The 24,884-nt window shown below is 38.6% G+C and overlaps 2 protein-coding genes across 2 annotated transcripts; one reads left to right on the top strand and one right to left on the bottom strand.

Moving 5' to 3' along the window:
* Nucleotides 1-5,592: 5,592 nt before the first annotated feature.
* LOC124300553 (uncharacterized) lies at nt 5,593-14,203 on the bottom strand. Its single transcript, XM_046754770.1, has 2 exons — nt 13,838-14,203; nt 5,593-12,868 (listed from the first exon to the last, which is right to left on the bottom strand). The coding sequence occupies exon 2, from the start codon at nt 12,775-12,777 to the stop codon at nt 6,235-6,237; it is 6,543 nt and encodes a 2,180-aa protein (XP_046610726.1). The 5' UTR covers nt 12,778-12,868; nt 13,838-14,203; the 3' UTR covers nt 5,593-6,234.
* Nucleotides 14,204-21,776: 7,573 nt separating this feature from the next.
* Nucleotides 21,777-24,533, top strand: LOC124301666 (nucleolar protein 56). The gene is made up of 3 exons (XM_046757026.1): nt 21,777-21,932; nt 22,281-22,846; nt 23,461-24,533. Exons 1-3 carry the CDS (start codon nt 21,930-21,932, stop codon nt 24,371-24,373), a joined length of 1,482 nt encoding a protein of 493 aa, XP_046612982.1. The 5' UTR covers nt 21,777-21,929; the 3' UTR covers nt 24,374-24,533.
* The last annotated feature ends 351 nt before the right edge of the window (nt 24,534-24,884 follow it).

Below are 24,884 nucleotides of genomic sequence, written 5' to 3'. Positions count from 1 at the left end.
CTGAACCGCGCCAAAATTGCTTCAGGCGAATCGAAATTGGTGCATTGAAGAATATGGCTCATGCTCCGTGGCAACAGGCGGCTGTTGCACCAACTTCGGGACCATGGAAGAACGCCAGATGCTCCTATATTTACTCTGTCCACGTAACTTACGCAGGCGCAACCTGATCCTTCCAACTTCAGGACAAGGTTCTTGATCCTTTGGTTATAATCAATTCATTCCCGTCAATGAGCATCGAATCTGTTGCCACTGAACCATTGGTGTGTAACAAGTGAAACCATCACTTGTACGATTCTCACTTGGTGCTTTTGAATAAAAAATTTGGAATCATCAGTAACCTTAACATCAGTGTCTGCTCCAGTAACGTAGTTCCGTCTTTGGTCAATTATCACACAATCAGGACTTGTGCCACAGGATCACAGAAGTTGTGATGATAAATCATCTTGGTATGCTTCTGTAACGGATTCAATTAACAGTTGACCAGAGGATGTTTCTAATTCGCACCTAGTGGATGAGTGAATTTCATTATCTCTAGTTCTTTGGTTCTACAAAATTATGCTTTCCGTGAACCTACTTGAATAATTTTCTACCGAAACTCTTCTGCTTCAATGACATCAAGTCAAGGTATATATCATCCGTTGAGTATGGATTGTAAGAATCGGCGAACGGGGAGCTTACAAGTTATGCACGAGCAGATGCTCCAACGTGCAACAGTTGTCGCAAACTTTCGAAGATGAGCTAATGAGTAAATTTTCATTTTACCCGTTTCACTGCTTATAGTCACGTCACGGTAACGCTTGTAGCAATATTGTTCCGATCGTATTTTCGATCATGAAACTTGTACAGTACAAGGCTGAAACCTTCGGAAATGAAGCCGGATTATTAATTTTGTGGGTATCACAATACCCACTGCGAATATTTTATGATAGATGATTTACCAAGCACGTCACATGAAAAACAATTGAGTATCCACATTATCTTAGTTCGAATCTGGGGCACTTCTTATTTGCACTAAATAGATGATTCTATCCTTAGTAAGGAAGTGCAGTAGCGGATCAAAAATCCGAGAAAATTTCTAAGATTAGTAAAAATATTCAAGCGATAGTTTTGAAACGCGTCTTTCAGAAATGTAAGGTGAAAAATAGACAGTCAAGGTTCGATAACTGAAACTATACATAAAAACAAGGACATATGTAATAAACTAATCGCAGAAAAAATAGGAAGTGAGATTTTGAAATGTGTTACATAATACTTAGTTGACCAATATTTCGATATTTTTTGAAAGTATCGTTAAAATTCTTCGATTATTGGTTTCAACTTGATTCAACAATCAAAGGTGCGTCAATATTTCAGGTAAAATTTTAGTAGTTGTAGTTGTAGTTATAAGCCCGGATTTTTAGCATCTACACACCGAGTCTACGTTAACAAGTGTATAAGAGCGAGCATATAAGCCCGTATAAAAATGAGTCTACTAAATCTGCATTAATGCATTTACAGTGTATACGTACGGTGTACAGACCTCGCGCCTAAGTTTGGCGAAGTAAAGGTAGCGTCAGGACGTCGCGAGGCTAGTTGTGGGGTGCATAGCGTTGCATAAGGGAGGGGAAAGGGTCTCGGAAGGGCGTTTGCCGCCGGGGTTCGAGGGCGGCGGAGGGCGGGGGGTGGAGGAGAGAGGCCAGGGCCTGAGGGGCGAGCGGAAGCTATGCACTCTGGGTTTACGATCCGAAGAGGACGAAACGCAGCTCCGCCGACGTAGAGGGTGCGCTGGCGCTGGCGCATTGTCTTACTACCCCCAAAGCCTTCGCCGCCCCCACTCGTGGGACGGCGACGTTGCACCTTGTCCAAAACTGCACCCTCCCTCGGTTTGCCGGGGATGGTTAGGGGGGTGGAAGGGAAGCGGGAGTACGGTGGAAAGGCGATGCAGGACGAAGGGGTGGAAAGTGCCAATGGAATCTATATCGATATCGAATAGAACCATTATTATGAACACCGCTCCCATAGCATAGTGTGTATAGGAAAAACGCCACGCCCGAACGGTAACAAAACGTTTTCACTCAGCGAGTTGATGGAGATATAATATGTATCATGCAGCATGAAAGGCATCGAAGTTTGTTACCAAGTTTCTTGGAAATAGTACGGCGTTTTCATTTCTGTACTTTTTAAAAATTTTTTTCATCTTTCTTTTTCTAACACTGTCACTCCAACCGTCGATAACGTGGATGTAATTTATACAAACTGGAAAAAAAACTGGGACCTTGGAAACCAATGAAGCTGATAGCTGATAGTACCAATAATACGGTGGCGTTTATTTAACAAAAAAATAAAAATTCCTACTACTTGTATGAATTGTTCAATTTTTTTTTTTTTTTTTTTAACTAGCTTCGACGACAGATAATAATAACTTGACGATTAACGGACAGTATTGCCGTTTCAGATTGTATGATAGAGGTTCGAATTAGTTGCGATATTCTAATTCAAAAAAAGTTTTTTTTCTTTTATGAGTGGTAAAAAAATTAATAGTCAGTTTTTCAACCGTAACTGCTACCACCGTAACTGTTATTTATTCATTACTAGTTTGGTTCGCGTTTTTTGCTGATTTTCGGAATCTATAATCAAACCTAGCAAATAATAATTTAACAATGAACGTTCAGGCAGTAATATATATATCACATTATCCACGTACACTTTTAATGCAATTCCTGGAAAAGACAACCTTGATTGAATAGGTTTCACGGTCGATATTCGCGGGCATATAGCGTAGTACATGTTGTATGTATAGCTGTGCGGTGTATACACATTCAATTTCCGCAATTAAATACAGGCGACAATGCATCGCCAATGCATTTATACGCTTCTGTATCGATTTATTCGAGGGGGAAAAGTCACAGCGTATGTTGGAGTTGCAGCTACCAAACAGTACAAGGTATATTCAGACGCTTATTAATTTTTTATATACACGAATTTTTACTTAGAATCGAATTTTTTAATGCACAATCAAGTGCTAATTTTGATGCAGACGGTAAAAATTTTCGTGAAACTAGTGCAAGCTGCATTGTTAAAGCTGGTCCAGAGTTGTAAGCTTATGACACAAGTATATCGTACATGGTTTGGATAAGTGATAAAAAGTAACAAACTTTTTACAAAAAATAATGAATTTGAATTCTCTTGTGCTTATGACACAAGATTAACAACAATTAACTGATCTTTGTGGTACAACACATTGTAATTGTGATTTCCGGTTGTTTTTATTACAGTTTTTACTACCGGAATTAGCACTGATATAATGATTGGGTTTACATTTCGTTGCAAAAACTATTGTATTTGATAATAAATAATCAGACGCCGAGAAAACGACAACTATAATTAGATATTGAATACAATAGAACCGTTGTTTTTTGAATGTATCAAAAATATGTAACACGATTGTTACGTATCATTGAATTCGTTATTATTCATTTCTGTTTTGCAAAACCGGCAGAATTTCTTTGACCTATTTGCATGAATTGCAATTATATCGCTAGTAGAAGCGAATAACAATTGTTGAACCCACATATAAATTAAGTGTAAAGCTATTAGATGAAATTACAATTGCCAATGTTAATCATCATCCAAATATGCCAATTTTTATCCCAATGGGCAGCAATGATGAATGAATATTACACGTGAAGGTGAAACTTTGACTAGAAATAAATCAGCGAAACGAATTGCGATTCACAAATCGAAAGTAAGCATATTTTTCTAAAACAGGTGAAGTTGTTAAAGTCTGGTGGTTGCATAATTTGCATGGACACGGTGTTATGATAATATGGTCAGGCTAAATATTGATTATAACATGTGCACGTGACACTCGACGGACGAATTCACTGATGAACAGGATTGGTATGTCATGGATACCGACAATTTAAATTTTATCGAGTTTAATTAACAATCAGGTTAAATTTCAGGTGAAATCATTTAGTCTCAAGCAATTTCTTTCGTTCTTGTTTAATCGCATGTTCAGGCTTGAGAAAAATTGGCACGATCCGAGTCTCGACTTTGTTTAAAATGCAGAGAAAATTGGATATCGAATGTCTTAATAACGCGGATTCGCGAAATATGGATCTTTGAATCACGCATCGTAATCACTTACAGCTATTCAATTGAAATTGGAAAAAGAAGCAATTTGGAGCCGTAGAATAACTGACCGCAAAATGATCATGAATTACTTACAATTAGAATAGATGTTGTTCAACTAAATGTTTTGACAACGCTGAGGAAACCAAGCCAAATCGACTTTGAATGAAACATCCAAAAATCGATTGACCGGACTAAGAAATGATACTTGAATAGTTTCAGAGCAGAAATAAAAGTTATAAATATACTACTATTTATGTACAAGGACGGTTGCAGATAAGCATTATTCATAAATAGAATAATCAATTATAAGTTACTCTGTTGAGATAATTAATATCCGAATGACATTTTGCTGTTTATTATATTCGTCGCAGCCTTGCATTACATAGCTAATGATGCAGGGGGACGATTATTATCAAGCATTATTTCGCGTAAGCTGTAAAACATGTATAATATAGAGCAGAGGTGCATTTATCTTTGCTGAACTGCACGACCATGCGTGCTGCACTGTTATATTCGTTTCTGATTGCAATTCAAAGCCGTTATCGTGTCCGGTTGGATAATTTAGCGGGTCAATGTTTTCGCCCTGGGTTAATACCGTCGAATGCATAAAGCGAAGCTCTTAAAGGAGGTCACGCTGCAACCGAATAGCAATAATCATAATAATATGGCGAGAATCGTCAAGTTTTTCGTGTTCTTTCGCGTTGCTCGGTAATATAACATTTCAATCAACCACCTAACTACGATGAGATTGCTTTGTTGCGACCTCCAACGTTGCTCGATTGCACTGTCCCAGCTTGGAGTACAAATTCAAGTTCAGAAATATCGATCCCTGAGTTACCATCTATCGGTAACTTCGAAATAACAAATTATCGTTTCGTGGATTTATCTCAATCTAATTTACCGACTGCGCTCGACGATCATTTAGCCACGGCGAAACAAATGCCAACGGAACATCATGCAGATTGTGTATGGAATCTATTACCATTGATAAATTCACACGTCGTTGTAGAGGATATAACATTACGCACTGTTTTTTTTTCTGCGTTTTCTTTTTCAGCTGCGCATTTCTACGTTTTCAGAGACAAAGGAACTAATTGTAATCATACCGATTATGAAAAGTTGAGTTTTCACTAGATCTCGACGTTTTAAGGCCTGGAGAATCACCTCCAATGATCTTTAGATGGACATGTGCGTGTGTATGTGTGCGCGTGCGTGCATATCTAATCAAATTTTTTTCCAGCGATATCTTGAGAACGAGTTACTGGACTTTGATGATTTTGGTATCAATTGATGCAGCTTTTCCAAACTTAGTGTTGATTAAACTTTGGCAATGATCGGTTCAGTAATTTTCGAATTATTTTCATGATACTCTATAAACTAAAATAAACATGATATATTGGGAACGGATGAACAGGTTTTAATGAAAATTGGCACCATACGCTATTTTGGGTGACTGATCAAGAATCTAAAGTCAGATTTGAGAAATTCAAATTTGGTGTATTCGGTGCGCTGAAGAAAGCTACAATCATTTGGATTTTAATACATCCAACAAGGCTTACATTTTGTCAGAGAGTTGAGCTATAGAAAACGATTTATAAAATTAAATTTATTTGACAACGTAATTGGTAACAGTTTCCAGAAACTTCTATTTTTGGCTTAGGTTAATTAATAAGTAAATATTACCATTCGGTAAATGCATTTTGGTTAATAATATATGTTGCTATTTGACGATCTGATTCATTTTCTAATTTTAAGTAATGCAAAAAACTAGGTCTTCATTCGCGTAACAACAATCATGCCGTCGGGAATTTTAAATAGATCTTTCTGAATTAGTCTGGAATTTATTTCAAATCGAAATTTCAATAATTTTATTTTATGACATTTTCGAGCTTAGCGAAGAAACCATTTTTGTTATGCTCTTTATCATGAATTGAAAATTACTCATCATCAGCGAGATCAAAGTAACGGATTTATTCTGAGTTACAAAACGGTTTTCATGTCAGTTTTGCGGTGTGGGATATGAACAGGGAAACAATCATCACTGCACAAACAATTGTACCGATAGTTTCCACAGACCTTTTTCCAAGACCAATTTCCAATGTCTAGATCATCGGTACATCACCTGCAATCTTGCTGTCCGTCAAGCCATTTTAGGACCTCCAATTTTCCAGACATAACAGCCTCCTGCCGTAATGTATTACCTGACTTATCCTGAGCATCGATATAAACACCTTGACTTTTCACCAGCCATCTAAGAACCTCTAATTCCCCAGCCGCAGCCGCGTCGTGCTGTAATGTTCTACCCAAATCATCGCAGGCATTAACATCGACACCTTTCTGACTAACGAGCCATCTCAGTATGTTCAATTTCCCGGCCTTAGCAGCCTCATGCTGCAACGTTTTCCCTGAATAGTCCCGAGCGTTAATATCGACCCCCTCATTGTTCACCAGCCACCTTAGAATGGTAAATTCCCCTGCTTCAGCTGCCGCGTGCTGTACTGTTCGTCCCAAGTAATCTCGAGCGTTAATATCGCTTCCTCGGTCTCTTAAAAGCCACTTCATTGCGTACAAATGCCAGTAACAAGCAGCCTCGTGCTGCAATGTTCTCCCCGAATCGTCGCGAATGTTGACATCAGCTCTGTGCTTTTCTACAAGCCACTTAACTATTTTCCAATGATGATGGTAAGCAGCCTCGTGATGCAACGTCCTTCCGAAACTGTTCCGAGCTTCTACATCGACGCCTTGCTTCTCCACCAGCCACTTTACCACATTTAGTTGCCCAGCCTTGGTGGCCACGTCCTGCAATGTTCTTCCCGAATAATCGCGAACGTTAATATCAGCTCCCCGTTCCTCTATAAGCCACTTTAACACGTCCAAGGCGAAGAACGCCGCAGCCTTGTGCTGCAATGTACTTCCCGAATTATCCCTAGCGTTAATATCAACACCTCGCTCTTCTATCAGCCATTTGAGGATGTTCAATTTTCCAGCTTCAGCTGCTTCGTGCTGCAACGTTCTCCCTGAGTCGTCCCAAACGTCAACATCGGCCCCACTCTCCTCCACCAGCCACTTTAACACGTCCAAGTTGTAGTACGAAGCAGCTTTATGCTGCAATGTTCGCCCCGAGTCGTGCCAAGCGTTAATATCGGCACCTCGTTCTTCGACCAGCCACTTTACAAGTTCCCAGTTCTCACGTTGAGCAGCCCAATAAAGCAACGTCCTTCCTGACTCGTCTGCGACATGAACGTCCGCATTCTGTTCTTCTATCAGCCACTTCACTACATCCCAGTTCCAATTTTGAGCTGCCCAATGCATCAGTGTCATCCCCGAATAATCCTGAGCGTTAACATCGACATTCTGCTTTTCTACCAACCACTCAAGTTCGTCTGATTGTCCATGTTCAGCAGCCTCATGTTGCACTGTTTTCCCCAAATGATCCCGAGCTTCGATATCGACACCGTGATTTTCGACAAGCCACTTCAGTATCTCCAATTCACCGAATTTCGCTGCGTAGTGCTGCAATGTCCTTCCAGAATTATCCCACACGTTAGGGTCGGCACCTCGCTCTTCCACTAGATAATTAAGCACCTCTAACTTCTGCCGCTGGACAGCAACATGCTGTATTGTCCGACCTGTCGCATCATGAGCATAAACATCGGCACCTCGCTCTTCCACTAGCCACTTCAATGTGCTCAAGTTACGGAGAGTTACAGCCTCGTGCTGCAATGTGTTCCCTGAATGATCCCGAACGTTCGTATTGGCGCCGTGTTTTTCTACTAGCCATTTCAACATGCTTAAGTTGACCAAGACAGCATTATGCTGTAAAGTTCTCCCCATGTCGTCTCGAACGTTGACATCAGCACCCTTCTCCTCCACTAGCCACCTCAGTATTTCCCACCTTCCAGATGCAGCTGCGCTGTGCTGAATTGTGCTGCCGTCATTATTACGAGTGTCTAGATCTGCGCCTAGCTCTTCGACCAGCCACTTAATGTCGGCCAAGCTCCAGCGAGCAACAGCCGTATGCAGCACTGTATTGCCAAAATCATCTCGAGCGTGAAGATCGGCACCTCGTTCCACCACCAGCCACTTTAGGACTGTGAAGTTTTTACGAGCAGCTGCGACGTGCTGCAATGTTTTTCCCGATGTATCCCGAACGTTAATATCTGCAATATGGTTCTTCACCAGCCATCTCAGTATATCCAATCTTCCTAAATCATCCAGTTCGTTGGTACCGGCACCCAGCTCATTTAACAAGCTCGTCACCAATTGCCATTCCCGAGTTTCCGCAAGTCCTTGCTCAAATGTCGTCGCCGACTTATCTCGAGCTTCAACATCGATGATTTGATTTTTTGCCATTAACTTCAGAGCCTCGACTTTTCCAGCGATCAAAGCTCGGCGCATTGGCGTACGTGACACCATGTCAACGGCGTTGACATCCGCTCCGTTTTCGAGCAACCATTTTATTATCTGCAAGTCATTCGCGTCGGAACGTCTGCAGCGCAGTCCATCCCAGCGATCTGCGAATATCAAGTGCAGTGCTACCTCACCAAAGTTGCTTTTCATGTTGGCTATTTGCTGCCGAGTCCTAGTGTTCTTTCCCAAACGAACTAGGAAGAATCTCATGATCTGATGATTGCCTTCCATAGCAGCTATGTGAAAAAGTGTTCTGCGATTTTCGTTACTGTAGTCATCTGGTTCTGCTTTCCAGTGACAAACGTCATATGTCGCGTGTACCTCGTTTAACAAGTCGTTAAAGAATGCGCGAATAATATCGTACTCTGGCTGGGTTAGAATTTGCTTCAATATGAATGTCCGCAACTTTCGATTCGGACAATCTTTATCCTCTTCAGCATACTTGAGAACGTTTATTAGATAAGTAGCAACAAAATACTCCATGATAGTTCGATGGATGTACTGCGGTTTGCCATCGACAATTTGAGTCACGATTCCAGTTCGCTCGTTTCCGTCGTTAATGTCGATTATTAAGTCTTCTGCTTTTTTTATATCCCGCCGCGACACCCGCAACATCGAAAGATCTTTACCGTTCAGCAATGTCTTCATTGCTAACAATTGATGAGATTCTAAAACGGTCTCAAAAAATTTCTCACTTCTCTTTTTTGAACCTAACCTGGAATGGTCTTCTTTGTCCTTTTCGTTACACAATATTCCGTACTTCCTCTCAACGAACCGTTTGTACAATGTAACCATGTTCATTCTTTCTGGAAACTGCCATTCGTCGCTGTCCAACGTCAAAGATACCTCGCATACTTCAGAGTCACATTGTTTATCATAACAGAAGACCTCTGCCACCATCCTAATATGTAGTGGGATCCTGGTGAACTCCATCAGCGGGTCAGAAATGGTCTTCGCGAGCTTGGCTATCAAATCTTTGGCACGGTCATCTAACCAATTCAGCACCTCATCTCGGTTATCACATTTACCGAAATCCTTCACCCAAAACCTCACCAAGAAGTCGACCTGATCGTTCTGAGAAAATGGTTCAATCGAGCAGGAAAATATCTGAAGTGTGTTTTCCAACGTGATTCGCATGTGGGGTCTGGTGGCGATGAACATTGTCTTGAGGTCACATTTTTTGAACGCCTTCAGCAAGTCCGTTACTACCTCCTCGTAATCTGGGCTAATCTCGTCGAACCCATCAAGCAACAAGCCTACGCCACCCGGCTCTTGGATGAGTCTCTTGAAAATCGCTTTCTCCAAATCAGTCTCAGGGACCAAGAGTTTATCCACAAAAAATTCAATCGCTTCGACAATGTCATTTTCGTGAAAAGTTCGACTGCGAAGCTCCTCCAACAGTACTTCGGTGAAATCGTTTAAATTGATTTTGATCACCCACATTCCTGGATAATCTGCCAACTTCCTCGCCAAATAAGTGAACATAATCGTCTTACCCATCCCAGCAGTATTAGAAATGATTACGGGCCGCTCATGCTGATTAGCCAGCTGATCCACCGACAAAACCCTCGTGGCTGCATTGCAAACTTGACAGTGATCGTACGAACAGTAATAATCACCCGAACCATCTCTATGTTTCACCAAAGTGGTAATATTACCTCGGGATTTCACCCAAAGTAGTCCGCTGCTACCCATCATGAGCCAATGAACGTCGTGTTTCGGATACTCGGTACACAACCTCTCAAACTGTTCGTTCTCTTGGCCATCATTTAGAACTTTGAATTTATGCGAGTATCGATTCCACGGCTCGATTTCATCAGAAGATTCAATCCCGACACCTCTAATCTGGAATTTCTGCCAAGATTTATTGTCGGCATGGCCAATAGCGAATAGATCGGATGTCTGATCTGATCTGAAAATGTCAGTTCTGATGATGACTTGTAAGTTAACTGAACGAGTTATGTAATAATCATCCACTTCGCCCAATCCTTTCAACTCATTTCCGATCTTTATCTCCTCGCCACCAATAAGCTTGACTAACGTGCTTGATTTTAATAATGTATCTTGTAATTGGGCTTTCTTGACCGAATCGATCTCATCTAATCTAGAAATTCGTAACAAGTTTCCAAAACTTGATCTCTCTTTTCGACCTTGCAAATTGATGACCTGTTTATTAAGCAATTCTTGTTGTGAATTTATCGTAAAATCATTAAAACCGACGTTACAATCAATATTTTTGCTGCAGTTATTCAAAAGTACCTCCGTTCCAGTAACAAGAATCAATTTCTTGGTATTGTTTTTTTGAATTATTGTACTTAACTTCTGGTAAAACTTGGACAATTTATGCATCACCAGCTCATCCGACGATTTACATACTATCACTAATAATTCGTAACTACCCAGCGATTTAAATGCATCGATCACTCGTTCTCTGATTTTAAGACGTATCAGTGTTTCTTGACGTATGAATATAACGCTGTCTTGCTTTCGATACTTATTACATTGTTTCACAGCTTTGTGAACTTGAATTGCAGCTGGCAAAGTTTCCCCTTTGGTAATCAAGCTCAGAGCTAAATTTGGATCACGGGCAGCGTCGGAGGACAAAAATTTCACCAACTCCTCGTTCACGTTGTCAAATTCTATGCCATATTCTTCAAGCTCCTCCGGATACGCCAAGCTTATCCCAGAAATCATCAGAGTATTGACCTTTTCTCTGATACTGCTGATCAAGTCTCGGCCCTCCTCCATCGACATGAACGTTCCTTTTCTGTCCAAAAACCATTCTCGCATCTTTTGTTCGAAACGATGAGTGACCAAATCGGCATCGAGTAAATTGAACGTGTCATCCTCACTCATTTCCCGCGTTAATATTTCGCCAAGCTCAACTTCGTTCGGTTGTTTAACGGCAAAGATTAACTTGTCGAGAAAACCAGCGATTTCTTTGTCGTCAATTTTACCCTCAGGTAGTTCACACTTTGCACGTAGCTGCTCTTCCTTTACTCTGGTGAAACTTTTCATTTCAAATTGGTATTTATCAAGATCTCCGTATTGACTACCAAGCTTAGACTTCAAGGATTTTTTCAACTTGAATATATCAGCAGGCTGCTTGATACTGTCATCCAAAAAGTTTGGATTAAATTGAAACAAGTCATCGGTTTTTTCAATCAAAACGTATTTATCAAGCGTGACAATATTGCGTGCAATGTTGAGAGCAATGACTATTCTCCCTCCTTGTTTGGAAGCATTTTTCTTATTCAATTCTACTTTGATTACTTGGTCAACTTTGGCGTCTTTCAATAAAGTTTTAAATTCCATGGACAATTTTTCCGAGTCTTCAATTTCGTAGTCCGAAATGAAACCTTCGGATAATTTCAACGACTGGTCTTTCATCTCCTTCCACAAATCTTCCGGACGGTCGTAATCGTTCGGTAACCCTTTTTGTTTCAAAACCTGCGCGTAAAAAACCTCGCGAAAATATTTTCCCCTTTCGGACAGGTTCTCAGAGCCATCGATAAAATTTTCGGACAAAGTTCTATCCTTGATGCTGATAACTTCTGCTGTCAACGCAGTCCGGTATTTTTTAAGAAGATCTGTATCCACACTCAACTTTTTTGAATTCAGAACTTTCTCGACCAACATCTGCGCAAGGTTGTAAGCTTCTGACGCTAAATTTTCATATATCTTCGACGGTTCTTCACTGTCAAACTTGTATCGCCTGTCGTGATTTCTTCGAGTTTTTACATCGAGAAACTCATCGAGTCGTTTAACGGGCAGAAGCCTAATGCCTTTGGCCTTTAGTTTTTCCTCATTCAAATTGATGTTAGTGTATATGATAAAATCATCCAAAATTCCGCGACTCAAAACAGAATGCCTCTTTATATTACAGTAGGAGTTGAAGTACTTTTGCAAATTAAAGTCACTGCTTGTGAAAAGATTCTCAGCATCGATTTCTTTCGCATCATTCTGGGTGTGCTTGGCTTGAAGAAACCGGTAAGCTATTTTACTGCAGCATGTGGTATCGCCATCGGTCTCATACTCAAATATCAAGTCGTCGAAATCTTCGGCCGCCATCATCTCCGTTGCCAGACGAAACTTGTAACCCTTCCGGAGTCCGCGTATCATGAAAAGCATCAACAGCTTCAGCTGGTAGATAAAACCTCGCAAACAGTCCTGTCCACCCTTGGACGCATACTTATTATCTTTGATGAAAGCCAACTCTTGGCCACTGATTTTTTCGTCCTTGTTAGCCATCCCGAAAATCGTTTTAGTACTACTATCGAATCTTCTGCATACCTACGGATATTCGGCCTCCGTAAATTCGTTTCGTCCTTCAATGATCGGACTAAAAAAAGATAGTTGAAATTGAAAAGTTTGATTTACTAGAAGTCATTTTTGTATTTACATCGTTTATAACGATTAAGCACTAATTTACTTATAAATCAGTGTTAGCTGTAGAGAGTTAGAAATTAAAGTTCACTAGAAATTCAATTATTTTTTACGTTTCCGTAAAGAGATTATCAAAACACAGACTTGTCGCTATTATCTGAAGCACCGTCAAAATTATTTATCCATATTTAATCCATAGTTTCACCAATTTAAGTTTGAAAAAAAGAGATCAAAAATTTAAAAATTCCGTCATTTCGTTATTTTTTTAATCGAATTTGCATAATTCTGCTTCAAACGATAGCTACAAGTTTACTTTTTGATAATCTCTGTGTTTGTTTTTTTTTCAGATGCACGGAAGTTGAGATCGTAATCGTATCAGCCAGATATACCATAAAAAACGAACAAAAAATTTTTCCGTAATACTTTATAATTTCCTCTTTTATGTGTAAAAAATTTGAGATTATGAACTAAATTTTTATTACAAAAAAAAAAAAAATGATTCAAGAAAGTCATTGAGATCTGAGACTACCGTCTATTTCAGTCGTTTTTTTATTCGGAAGTAAGAAAAGGTCGTACAACAACGCTTTCAACGTTGTACTTACGACCTTCTTCTTTTGACTCTTGAAGTATGACGTAAAATAAATAAACCTTACTTGTATTCTTGGTAAACTTAGTTGCAAACGAAAATTTATCCGTTCATTGCAAGAGCAAAAAAATGCGATGTTAAAATACTTATAAGCTCCCGCATATTTTCACGTAATTCACAGAAGGCCAGTAACTTTCATAACATATTGCATAAAAAAAAGTAACACCAAATTGACAAAAAAGTAAGGTTAGAATGGTTGAAATTCTAGCAATTTCTACTTTCAAATCCCAATTTGAACAAGTTTCCCGCGCGTCTTGAAATTATCACGTTTGAACTTACCCTGAATATGCACTTGAATGTGCACCGGCTACACAATGTGGTCATTACGAAATCAGTGGCGATGATTTAATTCAATGTTAATCATCAAGTGGCGTGCCATCACTTTAAACAGAAATGAGGAAAACGGAGTGGTGATGTTGCAAATTTGACATGGAACAGCGCTTATATCGCGTTGACTAAAGCAAGTCCAGTTGTCTCTTTCTTCGTCTGCTTTCTCCTCGATGAACTTAATCCAGATATTATCCATTGGTGTGGGATAAACCAGTCGTTGTCTTATCGGTTACGCGCATTGAACTTGAGGTTTGTGAGCTCGAGTGCGAGAAAGATGGAAGACCGAACATTTCATTTCTCCTTCATTAGCCTTGAGCGCGGTCGGCACTCACAATCAGCAACGGAACGACACAAGCAAATAAAATACACCTACGCATGTTCGTACAGCACAGAACGCGCGAATTATATTTTTAGTTTTTCGCGCGGTGCGAAGGCAAGGCTGAGTATTCAAAGCTCGTAGGGCTATATTTTTGTCGATATAAACTAGAAAACGTTTAGTAGATGAATTTATGCTCACGCTAACATTCAGATTGGTGAAAAATTTCACGTAAAAGTACTGTGATCGATCTTACTGAAAACTAGATCAGAATTCAGGTGGGAAAAAGTAGTTGTTAGTTGTTTGTGAAATATAACTACATCGTGTAGAATTTTGCATATTTAGGTCAAACAAACGTGGATGTACGTGAACTGGCATTTTCATAATACTTTTAGTTGCAAAACTATGTAAAATAATGCTCGTTAAATTTTTATTTCAGATTTGCATAGTTTGACAGCTAAGCGTGTTGTCAAGATACTAGTTAGCGTAAGACTAAACTTTTTCAGAAATATGCAAATTTTTACGGGAAATATTAGTCGACTAACAACTAATTTTGCGCAGCACTTTTCAATAGTCTTTCGTATAAATTTTTCCACCAGGAAATACTTGATTCACACAAAAGATCAGACCAATATATGAGAAGAGCATAAAGAAGAACGTAAAGCAGTAGCAAATATACGTTGATGGATATAATTTATAAAATATATTGTTCTGCAAAAATACGCTCTGCTGCAGAGTGACAAGAAATAGAAATGACTTTTAGTTTTTGATGCAGTTCAACACAGGTAGGGCATTTCATGACATCTCGATGAAGATTCTACGTCGAGTCTCAGATTGGCTTTATAATTTTGTATGTGAAAGTAAATGACGAAAAACGCAATCGCAATTTTTTCAGAATTTTTCGACCCAGCGTATCTGAAGTATGATTGAAAAAGTTGAAAAAAAGCTCATTCTAAAATCTGAAAAAATTGAGAAATATCTTATGAAATATAGCAAGATTTTTGGCACCTATTAGAATATGGACATTTCATAACTTCAAAAGATGAATAAGAAAAATGAGAAAGAAAAAGTATTGTTATTGGATTGCATTTCTAACATCAAAATGAACATAAAAGCTCGTTATACTTTCTCTTTGAATAGATATTTTTCAGCCATTGTTATAATAACACCAGAATCATAAAGGAAAATATTTGATGAAACATTTCTTTTATCAGCTGTCATAAAATTAGTGAAATAGAAGAGTGACGGAAGTTACATTAATGTACAAATATACCAAACATACGATTGACTAAAAGAGATTTATTATAAACATTATCAAACTGTCGTGATGAAATTGATCGTTTCAGCGAATGAAGCTGTGACTGTAAATCTTGTCACTGAAATAATGGCGACACATTGTAAAATATGCAGATCAACTAGTTGAGACGCTGCATGAAAAAACTGATTGCAATGGATTCCAAGCCGAGAGAAGAAAAAATAGGGAGTTTCTATTCTCAGCTTTTAATTGTATAATGTATAATTTTTCATAGTTTTATACATGTTTCTAATTGTGGTCTTATATCCTTTTCGCGTAGAATTTTTTTTTCGTCAAAGTTACTAAACACCTTTTTTCGACATTTTGGCATCGTCATATATTTGATCTTACAACATTGTATCGATATGGATTAAGATCAACAAATGGAAATGTTAAATTGGCTACTAAGAAAAAAACACAATCTGTTACACTAATTTCGTAGAAAAGCATTCAAAATAAATTGTCTATAACAAAAACACACATAATTTCTAAGTGTAAAATTCATTTGATTACCACCTGCCTTGTAACTGTACAGATCGAGTTCGGCTCATTCAGAGATTGCATTATATATGACACAAACATTACCTTTGTGATACTGCGCGTGTTCCTTCATTCAGAATGGCTTGTTTATCTCACCGTAAATAACTCACTGTAGGTCACACATATCAATAACAGTATGTCACTATAAGACAAATGCATTCATCACACAACACGACGGACCCAAACAACACGATTAAAATCACACGACGTGAGATTTTGTGTTTTTACGCACGAGCTTGCCATACGCGAGTTACGTCGGACGCGTTGATTCGACGCTCGGTATCTGAACAAACTGCGCATGCGCGATACGAGAAAGAGATCGATCGGCTGATGAAGCGTAGATGAAGTTCGAGCGTCGGCGAGTCCGGACTTGCTCTCGTTACGTCTCTCCATAATCGGTAGAAGCTGACTCTCTAATCTCTTCGGTAACAGCTACGCGGTTCTACGCAGATCGCACTTGAAAGGAATAACAATATTTTGGTCTGTACTCGGGTGATTATTACGCCGTTGAATGAAATACGGATCAACGAATACCTTCTACGTTTCAAAATAGTGCGTCCAAGACCGCGAGTAACCGCAATTCGGTAAACATTGTACCTCGTCGCACGCATTGAGCATGCGCGGCTCACTTCAACCGGTCAAAAGTTTCTTACGAGCGATCTTCGTCCGGCGTTACTCAGTCAGTCGGTTTTAAGCAGCTCGAGAATTCAGACTACGCTGTTCAAGCAGTGCCACGTAATTTGATCGGTGTATTCGGATCAAACTGGTGTGTTTGTTAATTACTACACGAGTCGCGGAAGATTTGCTGAACGACTAACCGCGTTATTGACATTGGAATACCAGACTGCAAACAGTGAAGGTGAGTTTCACGTCGCAATTTCTGAATTCTTGCGCGCGGCTTCAGCCTTTACGTTATACTTTCGAGGAAGGTATCTTAACCACCCTCCAAAATAAGGCATGTCAAGCCAGTTTCACCCACAAGAACATAATATTTTTTACACGGAGAAGCCGTGGTGATATAAAATCTAATCCAAGTATATTGTTTTAGTAATATTCTGTTACGTTCTTATTGCAGTGTATAAAGTGCGTCGTTTCACGATCCAACCTGAGATGCTACGAGGACTACCTACTACATCTAAACTATACTTGGAGCAACCCAGAGGAGGTAAGAATGCTTATTTTATCATTGTTTGATAATTCTTGGTAAATTTGAATACGATGAACACGGTGAACAAATATGAAAAGAAGCAACAGTAGTACTCAATCTGAGAATTTAAAATCCAGATTAATTAAGTTTACTTTTCTTGTTTTTTCCAGAATTAAGCAGAGACATCCGAGTAACTGCTCCATTGCTTGGCAACGTTGGTGAGTTTGCATGTGTTCAGGTTACGGGTATTTCCCCGGGATTCCTCTGTCACGTGGCGTGGCGGTAACAATTCTGATACAGATCTTCGATTTCTTAGCTGCATGGATAGGCTCATTCGCGATCGTAACGATGTGACTTGACTTTCAAATTAATCACTTTTTTTTTGGAATTTATTCTACCATAGCCTACTTAAAGTTAAAACTTGTGCACGTTACTGAAAGTGGAATGAGCATCGCGACAGGTAACCATTGCTTACTCGACATTCGCGAGATTGAATCGTGTTCAGCTAATGATCTAATAACGTACATTTGAATTTACCAATGACGTCGTTTAAGTGTTGGTTTCACCTGAGGTCTAAACATATTCACTTTTCTGTTGAATCCATGAAATTTCATAATCTGACATAACACAACGTAATTGCCTGTTATATATTAAATTGTATTCAATTTTTTTACAACCAGAATGTATTGATCAACTGCAGGCTTAGCTCGTTTAGAAAAATGCTGATTAGCATACAGGATGTTTCTAATCCATTTTACAAAAGGTTGATGTACCGATAGTCTGCTAGCATTCACTAGAATAATACATACAATATTAGAATTGGTAGGATACCACCACGATACTGTATCGTGAGCAGGCTGACTATGGTACAAAAACATTTTGCTCCCTACAGGTAACCGACGAAAAAGTAAGTCACAGTGACCACGGCGCAAATGACGAAGGATGATGTGTGTTGGAAAAAATGGAAAATCGCTTAGATCGAATATAGGTAACCGGGTAGGTAGGTGGTCGTTTTGGGATCCGTCGCGGGGTTTATGCATGAGTGTGTGATTGTCTCTTTTCCGTTGGGTGGTTTCGTTGGGAAACAGGCGAGGGTAGGAAGGTCGCGATGTATGTACCGTGATGTTACTAACTTTTGTAATCAACAGCGTCAAACGAACACAGAAATTTTTTCTTCCAAAAGACTCCGTATTCGAGTCTCTCGACCATTTGTAAGCATTTGAATATCAACGAGATTGAATTTTCCATTTCTTATCACACTGGAAACATTTTTTAACCGTTATTCGATTTAAATATTTACCCATCATTGATCTTTACTCCATTTAATTGATGTCTGTGATCGTTTGAATGGGCAAAACGCATCTCTGGACCATCTATCGCGTTCCGTGGTACGCTAGATGGGGAGAGATGCTGAGCTCGAAGACGTCGCGTCGAAGAGGACCGCCGACCGTCACGCCACACAATAATGTATGCCTTCCAACCTCCCTCCCGGACTTGATTCGTATCTGAGAACAACAATCCGCATCACAATGTATCTAATTCAAAAAGACGCAGATGCGGATTGGATTTCTACAGAATTTTTGCGACAAGTCCTAGATATATTAAACATTTTTTGACTAATTAATCAATCGCGCCTTTTTGCGCGTCGATTAATAACGGGAATCAAACGCACTTTGTGCCCCTCGGTTTTGCACACGTACGAAAAAGTCAAGCACTCTCGATGTGCTGAGCTTTGTTTCAACTTTTCAGTCAATTTTATTACGAATAATGAAGTTTTCAAGTTCGACGACGCCTTTTGCGCGCGGACTTGATACTTTTGGATTCTGAAAGAAAGCGCGGCTTTTAAAAGCTAGCGCTCACCGCGCAAGGACAAAAATTGCGAGAGTGTGTAGTGAAAGTGAAGAATCTTAGCGTAAGAATTTATGGAATATATCTACGGTGACAAATATTCAAAATCAAATGATTTTTGAGTCAAAAAATTTAGAATTTCTTTTTTTCATTATTAGAATTAATAATCGAAGCAATAAACATTGAAGCGAATATCATGTTGTACACTTGATATTTTTCTTTGTCAGTGTACAGACTTATGTCATTGCACTAATCGTACCTTCATTTCCTTCAGCTAATCAAACGTTTGTCTGTTTCAGCAAAGAAAACTTGTGTTTCTTTCAGCTAATCAAACCTTTGTCTGTTTCAGCCAATCAAACCTTTTCTGTTTCAACTAATCAAAGCTTTGTCTGTTTCAGCTAATTAAATCTTTGTATGTTTCAGCTAATCGACCTTTTGTCTGTTTCAGTTGATTAAACCATTCTCTATTGCAGTTAATAAAACCTTTGTGTGTTTCAGCTGATACTTTATCTGTTTCAGTTGATTAAACCATTCTCTATTGCAGTTAATAAAACCTTTGTGTGTTTCAGCTGATACTTTATCTGATTCAGTTGATTAAACCATTGTCCATTTCAGTTAATAAAACCTTTGTATTTTTCAGCTAATCGAAATTTTGTCTGTTACAGCTAATCAAAATTTTTTCTGTTACAGTTAATCGAACTTTTGTCTATTTCAGCTAATGAAACTGTTGTCTGTTTCGGTTAATCAAACTTTTATCTGTTTCAGCTAATTAAATTTTTTGTCTGTTTCAGCTAATCAATCTTTTGTCTGTTTCAGTTGATTAAAATATTGTCTATTTCAGTTAATAAAACTTTTGTATGTTTCAGCTGATCAAAATTTTGTCTGTTACAGCTAATCGAACCTTTGTCTGTTTCAGCTAATTAAACTTTTGTCTGTTTCAGCTGATTAAACTTTTGTCTGTTACAGCTAATCAAAATTTTTTCTGTTACAGCTAATCGAACTTTTGTCTATTTCAGCTAATTAAACTTTTGTCTATTTCGGCTAATGAAACTATTGTCTGTTTCGGTTAATCAAACTTTTATCTGTTTCAGCTAATTAAATTTTTTGTCTGTTTCAGCTAATCAATTTTTTGTCTGTTTCAGTTGATTAAAACATTGTCTATTTCAGTTAATAAAACCTTCGTATGTTTCAGCTGATCAAAATTTTGTCTGTTACAGCTAATCGAACTTTTGTCTGTTTCAGCTGATTAAATTTTTGTCTGTTTCAGCTGATTGAACTTTTGTCTGTTTCAGCTAATTGAACTTTTGTCTGTTTCGGCTTGTTTTCTGGTTCGGTTAGTCAAACCTTTTGTCTGATTTAGGTAATTACACCTTTGTCTGTTTTAGCTCAATAATTTTTTCATTTTTCGCTAATAACAATTTTTCCTCACCGCAACTTATTACTATTACTCCTTTGTCCGTTTTAGCTGTGTCTATAGCCAACAATTTGTTGGCTTGTCGAAAAAAAAAAAATTATTTCGATCATCTATCATAAAAAACAATCATATTTTTATCCATAATGGGCAATTAGCAAACAAACTACATATAGTACAGTAGATTAAATTGAACTACCAAATGAATTGAACTGTTCTACAGGAAAGTATACGAGAAGAAATGTGCTTCCTATAGAACTGTCCAATTTATCTCGTAGTTAAATTCAACCGACTCTACTATACGAATGACGAATTAACAATTATAAAAATAATCATACCGAAAATCTACGAAAAACTAAGGTCAATTTTACAATTCTTCGTCGTGGAATAGGCCTACTGGGGATACCACGTAAAAAAAAGCGCACCGGATGCTCTACTGCTTACAGTGGTGTGGAAATGAGCATATCTAATTTATTGAATTTAAATAAACAGATATCAATAGTCAGAATTTGTCTTCATTTATTAACGTTTTTGTGAAAAGAATGAGGTTAGAGAGTCATGTTTTCCACGGTACTGGGTATCGTCAATCAAAACCAGGAAACTAATTTTCATCTCATTCGAAACTCGTGTCATATTCGAAAATAAATTTCCAACAACGTAATCATAATATTTGCTTTTGATTCAAAATTCTACAGTACTAGGCTGTAACTTATTCTGATAAAATCAAGTAGAAAATAGAAAAATCATTTTAATGTTTTCAAGATCAATTGTTTCCACATTAATTTTTAGCAGTAAGACAAAAATGTGTTCAAAGTCCAATTAGCCATACTCATTTTCTTACAATCAGTCTTGGCGGCCGGCCATTTTATTTAAATTCAATGCAACCAATAACAAGAGAAAATCCCTCATCGAGCCATCGAATATTTCTCTGGCTTCGATAAAAGAGAAAAGAAAATCGATGAAAGCAATACACCTACCTGTTAAAATCGACGGTACTTAAAATCTTCATGAAAAATTGTGTGTCGGTTCAATCATCGAAGAACACGTATTCTGCCGTTGTTTTCCAGGTAAAGGTTACCGCAGCTTTGCATAACCACGACATTACTTACGATGTATTAGCGGATACGGCAACCCTCTAAATTGACCACAAGTACGATAAAATACTTTTACGAGAATCATTGAACGATACTACACGTATATTCGTCAGTATTTGCCATCGACTTTTACATAGCATTTGATTCAAAAGTTCAGCCATACTGCTCGTCTCGCGCTCTAATGGCGGCCCGCTGAACTCTATACCATGTATTTGCGAAACAAATGACTGTCTATCTTGATTGCTCCGTGATGTGAGAGCTGAGAGCTAAAAGTTTTTAAAATGGCGTCAAACTCACTTCCCGTGCACATGGCCGTGTAGAGGCTATGTGTCGTGTGTGAAATCTCCGATAGCATTTTACTTGTTTAATAGTGCACGAATGTGATTAAAAAATGGTAAGAAGCATCAGAATTTGCAAAACTATATAATATCACTAAAGTCCGACGAATAACTTTATTCTGTAATTCACCATGAGACGGATCATGATAGGTAAACAATATCATCCCTCGTGATTCGTTTCGGGCCCGAAAAACTGTTACACCAAAATCATTACACAATTTTCAAACTGTTTCACTTACTTCTAAGTTCAAATAATTGTTCCCAAAATCGTTTTCTTCTATCAAAGTCAATCTCGTATCAAAGCCGCGTCACTTGTGAGATATTCGACGAAACGACTGGCGAAGAATGATTTTCGGAAACAAAACAACAACGAATTGTTCGATATCTTTTGTTAATTCTTACAGTCGAAGCTCTGCGTCCTGTTTGAACATGCTGCGGGCTACGCCTTGTTCAGCGTTAAGGAATTTGAAGAAGTCGGCATTCTCTTGCCCCAAGTCGAAGAGTCGGTAACAGATTTGGGCCGTTTTCATGGAGTTGTCAAGTTGGTCGGTTTCTTGCCTTTCAAGACTGCTCTCGCTGCTCTAGAGAATGTAAACAGCATATCAGAAGGCGTAGTGCCGAACGACCTGAAACTGTTCCTAGACTCAAGTTTGCCTAGCAAGAGAAAAAAGCTCATTCTCGGCGTCGCCGATCCTAAACTTGGCGCGAGCATCGCCGAAGCTTTGGATGTGAAGTGCGATCATACCGGCGTTGTGCCAGAACTTATCCGAGGCATACGCTATCATTTTCACAATCTCGTCAAGGGATTTACAGCAAAAAGCTCTGGCGTTGCCCAACTTGGTTTAGGACACAGCTATTCAAGGGCTAAAGTCAAGTTCAACGTACACAGGGTAGACAATATGATTATTCAGAGCATAGCGCTCCTTGATCAACTCGACAAGGACGTCAACACATTCAGCATGCGTATACGGTGAGTAATATATTTCATGGAGATCGTTTCATTTTACCAACCGTTTCAAAAGATTCACGATTCCATTCATGTTATAATCACCTTACAAACATTGATTTTCATAATTAACAGTCGCGTAATCTGTGATTCAAACAAACTTTTTGGCTTTCTGAAAACCTTATTCGTTTGTTTATTGCCAATCAGAAATTATGTTCTAGATCAATAATTTTTTGTTGAGTTGATTTGATTTATTAGCCAGTTGGAATCTCCTCCTTTTCTGTATGCATTCGGTATATTGGTTTCATTCCAGTGAGCAAATATTCAAATGAAATCATGATTATAAAGAACTCGGTTGAGAAATTTTGTTGGTAAAATTTCTTCATTGTACTGTAAAATTACAATACCGGATGACTAAAATCAAATCAATGGTTCAACTGTTTTTAACTCTGTTAATAGATAAACTAAATCAAAATTTACTCATTAGATGAATTACATTTCTCAAAAAATCATTAAAACGTGTAAAATTTTGTCACCCATCGAAACGTTACTAGAAATGTATCGGTGATCAGATTACAAAATAATTATTTGACTTAATTGTATAATACTGATCTTTGTTCATTCATTACCGTGAACAGCGAGTGGTACAGCTACCACTTTCCAGAGCTTGTGAAAATTGTACCCGAAAATTACCTCTTCGCCAAGGTAGCGCAACTTATAAAAAATCGCAAGGAATTAACCGAGGAGAAACTCGAAGCACTCGAAGAAATTGTAATGGATAGTGCAAAAGCTCAGGCTATAATTGACGCGTCGAAATCTTCTATGGGAATGGACATCAGCCCTGTTGATCTTCTAAATATAGAAATGTTTGCTGGACGAGTAATCGCTTTGGCCGACTATAGAAAACAGCTGGCCGAATACTTGAGGTGTAAAATGGCTGGTGTCGCTCCGAATCTAGCAACTCTAATCGGCGATCAAGTCGGGGCTCGACTGATCGCGCACGCAGGGTCTCTGACGAATTTGGCAAAGTATCCCGCGTCAACGGTCCAGATTTTGGGTGCCGAGAAGGCTCTTTTCAGAGCATTGAAAACTAAAGGAAATACCCCTAAGTACGGGTTGCTGTTTCATTCGACGTTCATTGGAAGGGCAGGTGCCAAAAATAAGGGAAGAATTTCGAGATACCTGGCAAACAAGTGTTCCATCGCGTCTAGAATCGACTGTTTCACAGACACCCCGTCCAGTATATTTGGCGAGAAATTGCGCCAGCAAGTCGAGGACAGGCTGAAATTCTATGAGACAGGGGACGTGCCCAAGAAGAACATAGACGTCATGAAAGAGGCGCTGGAAGAGGCTGCACAAGTTGTCGTCGCTGCTGAGGAAGAGTCTCCAAAAAAGAAAAAGAAAAAGGACAAGAAAAGAAAGAGCGAAAATATCGAAAATGGCAATTCGAACGGAGCTGCGGTTGACAATGGTACAGTCGAAGCTGAGGTCGACGATGACGTACCCAAAAAGAAGAAGAAAAGGAAGTCCAAGAGTCAAAATGACGAGTGAGTGAACTACGGCTGAGGTTATTCGATCTCGTCATCTAAGTTGTTGTATTTCATTTACAAATGAAATCTAATAGATGATGCGACGATATTCAAAACTTGAAAGAGTGCATTTTCATTACTACAGACATTGAGACAATGAGGCTTTCTCAGTAAAGTTTACTTTTACATTTGTATGCATTTCAATGCATGTAACACTTGTATGCATTGAAATGTATCTGATTTGGAGGAGTGAGGTGTGAAAGATTTTTTACGACCTGACAGACAACTGAATGAATGCAGAAGCCTGTTTCGCCGCTAAGATCTAGTTTGAAATTGTAATTTCAAGTCGAAGAAAATATTTTGGTCGATGGAAAAAAAAGTTTCTTCTAATTTAGTCTTAATTTCGGTTATCTATAAAGAAATCGGTTTGGGTATTCTGTTGAGAAATAAATATTTCAGTATTTGCATAGAACTTGTGTACACATGGTTGAATAGTCAATCTAAAATGCAATATCTTACATAACGACAAAGGA

The sequence above is a fragment of the Neodiprion virginianus genome, chromosome 3 (genome assembly GCF_021901495.1).
Source record: "Neodiprion virginianus isolate iyNeoVirg1 chromosome 3, iyNeoVirg1.1, whole genome shotgun sequence".
In the NCBI taxonomy this organism is placed as follows: Eukaryota; Metazoa; Arthropoda; class Insecta; order Hymenoptera; family Diprionidae; genus Neodiprion; species Neodiprion virginianus.
Note: the sequence above shows the minus strand (reverse complement) of the source record. Positions and strands in the feature narration are given on the sequence as shown.

What these genes read in the sequence shown, in the direction of transcription:
- LOC124300553 (XM_046754770.1), bottom strand. Translation starts at nt 12,777, where the DNA reads ATGGCTAACAAGGACGAAAAAATCAGTGGCCAAGAGTTGGCTTTCATC.
- LOC124301666 (XM_046757026.1), top strand. An exon ending in ACATTCAGCATGCGTATACG is followed by an intron (nt 22,847 to 23,460) that starts GTGAGTAATATA and finishes TACCGTGAACAG; the next exon opens with CGAGTGGTACAGCTACCACT.